This window comes from Octodon degus, unplaced genomic scaffold (assembly GCF_000260255.1).
Source record: "Octodon degus isolate 3935 unplaced genomic scaffold, OctDeg1.0 scaffold00118, whole genome shotgun sequence".
Taxonomy (NCBI): Eukaryota; Metazoa; Chordata; class Mammalia; order Rodentia; family Octodontidae; genus Octodon; species Octodon degus.
This window is the reverse complement of record NW_004524694.1, coordinates 2,614,622-2,616,420: the sequence shown is the minus strand read 5'-3', so window position 1 is coordinate 2,616,420 and position 1,799 is coordinate 2,614,622. Positions and strand designations below refer to the sequence as shown.

At 35.9% G+C, this 1,799-nt stretch overlaps 1 protein-coding gene across 1 annotated transcript in view; it reads right to left on the bottom strand.

Annotated features, from left to right (window-relative positions):
• Positions 1–1,799, bottom strand: part of Spag1 (sperm associated antigen 1) — an 83,010-nt gene that overhangs the window by 39,046 nt on the left and 42,165 nt on the right. The window contains exons 7-8 of the mRNA XM_004640089.2: positions 1,390–1,499; positions 403–508 (exon numbers count right to left, since the gene is read on the bottom strand). Coding sequence (XP_004640146.1) covers positions 403–508; positions 1,390–1,499 — 216 coding nt within the window. The remainder of the gene's footprint in view (positions 1–402; positions 509–1,389; positions 1,500–1,799) is intronic.

Below are 1,799 nucleotides of genomic sequence, written 5' to 3'. Positions count from 1 at the left end.
TATAATTTTTTTCATTACAAAATGGTCCTTCATTTATATCCCTCTTTTTTTTGTCATGTTCTATTGCTATTTAAATATTGTAGGTGTGTGAATTCAGCAAAATAATCCAATATAGTCCAGTAGTCCATAATAATGATGGGTTGTCAGCAGAACTGGCAATGTCCGAAGTTGCTGACTTGAGCCTTTTGCAGCTCAGCATATTAATATGGCTTTACTTTTTATACCTCATGGTTATACTTCTCTGCTGGATGGTTAAGACCAAGATGAAGCAAGACCTATATAACAAGAAATGTAACTTCTGTATCTGCCAAGGTCAGTCTAATCCCCTCAGGATTTACCCTGAAACCCTGTACAGCAGTCTTAAATGGCAAGTTTAAACTACCACAGAAAAAATCAGCTTACCTCGTATAATACATGACAGCCTCCTCATAATCTCCTGAGTTGAAAGCTTCATTTCCTTTCTCTTTTTCACGTGTAGCAAGAAAGCCCTTCTCCTTCTCAGTGAGACCTGGAGAAAATATTCTCTGTTATGTGTGAAAATACAGTGCCGTAGAAGACTTAAATCCAACAATTTTTTTTAAAAATTGTTTTTTAGTGCTAGGGATGGGCCTTCAGGCCCTGTGCATGGTGCGTAGGTGCTCTCCCACTGAGCACCCAAGGGTGCTTATCTTTAACTCAAGTAGAAAATCATAAATTAAACAAAGCATAAAATAGAAAGCTTTCCTAAGTCTAGGAATTTTTAAAAACCTCACTGAGAATTATTTTAAATTTAGCTTTTTTATGACTAGCTTGGTCGTTCCCTATGGACTTCATCATCTTTGTTGTGAAGCAGAAAGAAAAACATGTGAGTAATTTACAGGAATGGGATGATTAAGAAAAGTCATAAAAACAAATGAATCACAGTGAGAGAAGCAGACTTATTTTCAAGCTTTAGTAAATCCACTTATTATAACTTGTTCACATAAAGTTAAGCAGTTACAAGATATAAATGAACTTATTAGACATGGCTAACGTCATGGGAAAATCCATAATTTTTAAAAATGTATTTGGTATGTGGTTTCACTATGCAGCTCAGACTCATAGTGATCCTCTTGTTTTCAGCCTCCCTAGTGCTGGGATTACAGGTGTGGGCCACCACACTTGGTCTTGGTGGCCGGCTCAGTGTGCCTGGGGGGTGGGGCTGGTAAGGCATGTGCTACCAGGGATTGAACCCTGGTCCCTGAGCTTGCCTAACCAGGCACTTAGTCCACTGAGCTATCTCACCAGCCCTGAGAATCCATAAATTTTAAATAGAAATATGCAACACTCAAAGACAACTTCTATAGGTTTATAGCTGTTATTACCACTAGAAAACTTAAAAACTATTAAAATAGTCTTGTTTTCCATTACCTGCTGTATCTACTCTTGTCCCAATTTTAGATAAATGTGACTTGTTGTCTATTACAATCTTTTCTTTATAATCTTCATCAATTTTTGAACATTCCTGTTCCACATCAAATCTTAAATGGAAAAGCAAACAAAACAGCTGAAAAAAGATAACTATAGACAAGAAAACATATTTGAATTATACTTTGAGTATCCCTAATATGAAACACTGAAGATCAGTAAATTAAATTTTGTAGTATTTGCATATGCAGAATGAGATAACTTGTAGATGGGGCCCAAATCACAACGCAAAATTCATTTATGCTTCATATACAACGTGTAAACACAGGCTGATCAAATTTAATAATGTATCTCAAAAAAATCTTGTACATAAACCAAAGTTTCAGGGAATTGAATCTTCCATTTGTGGTGTC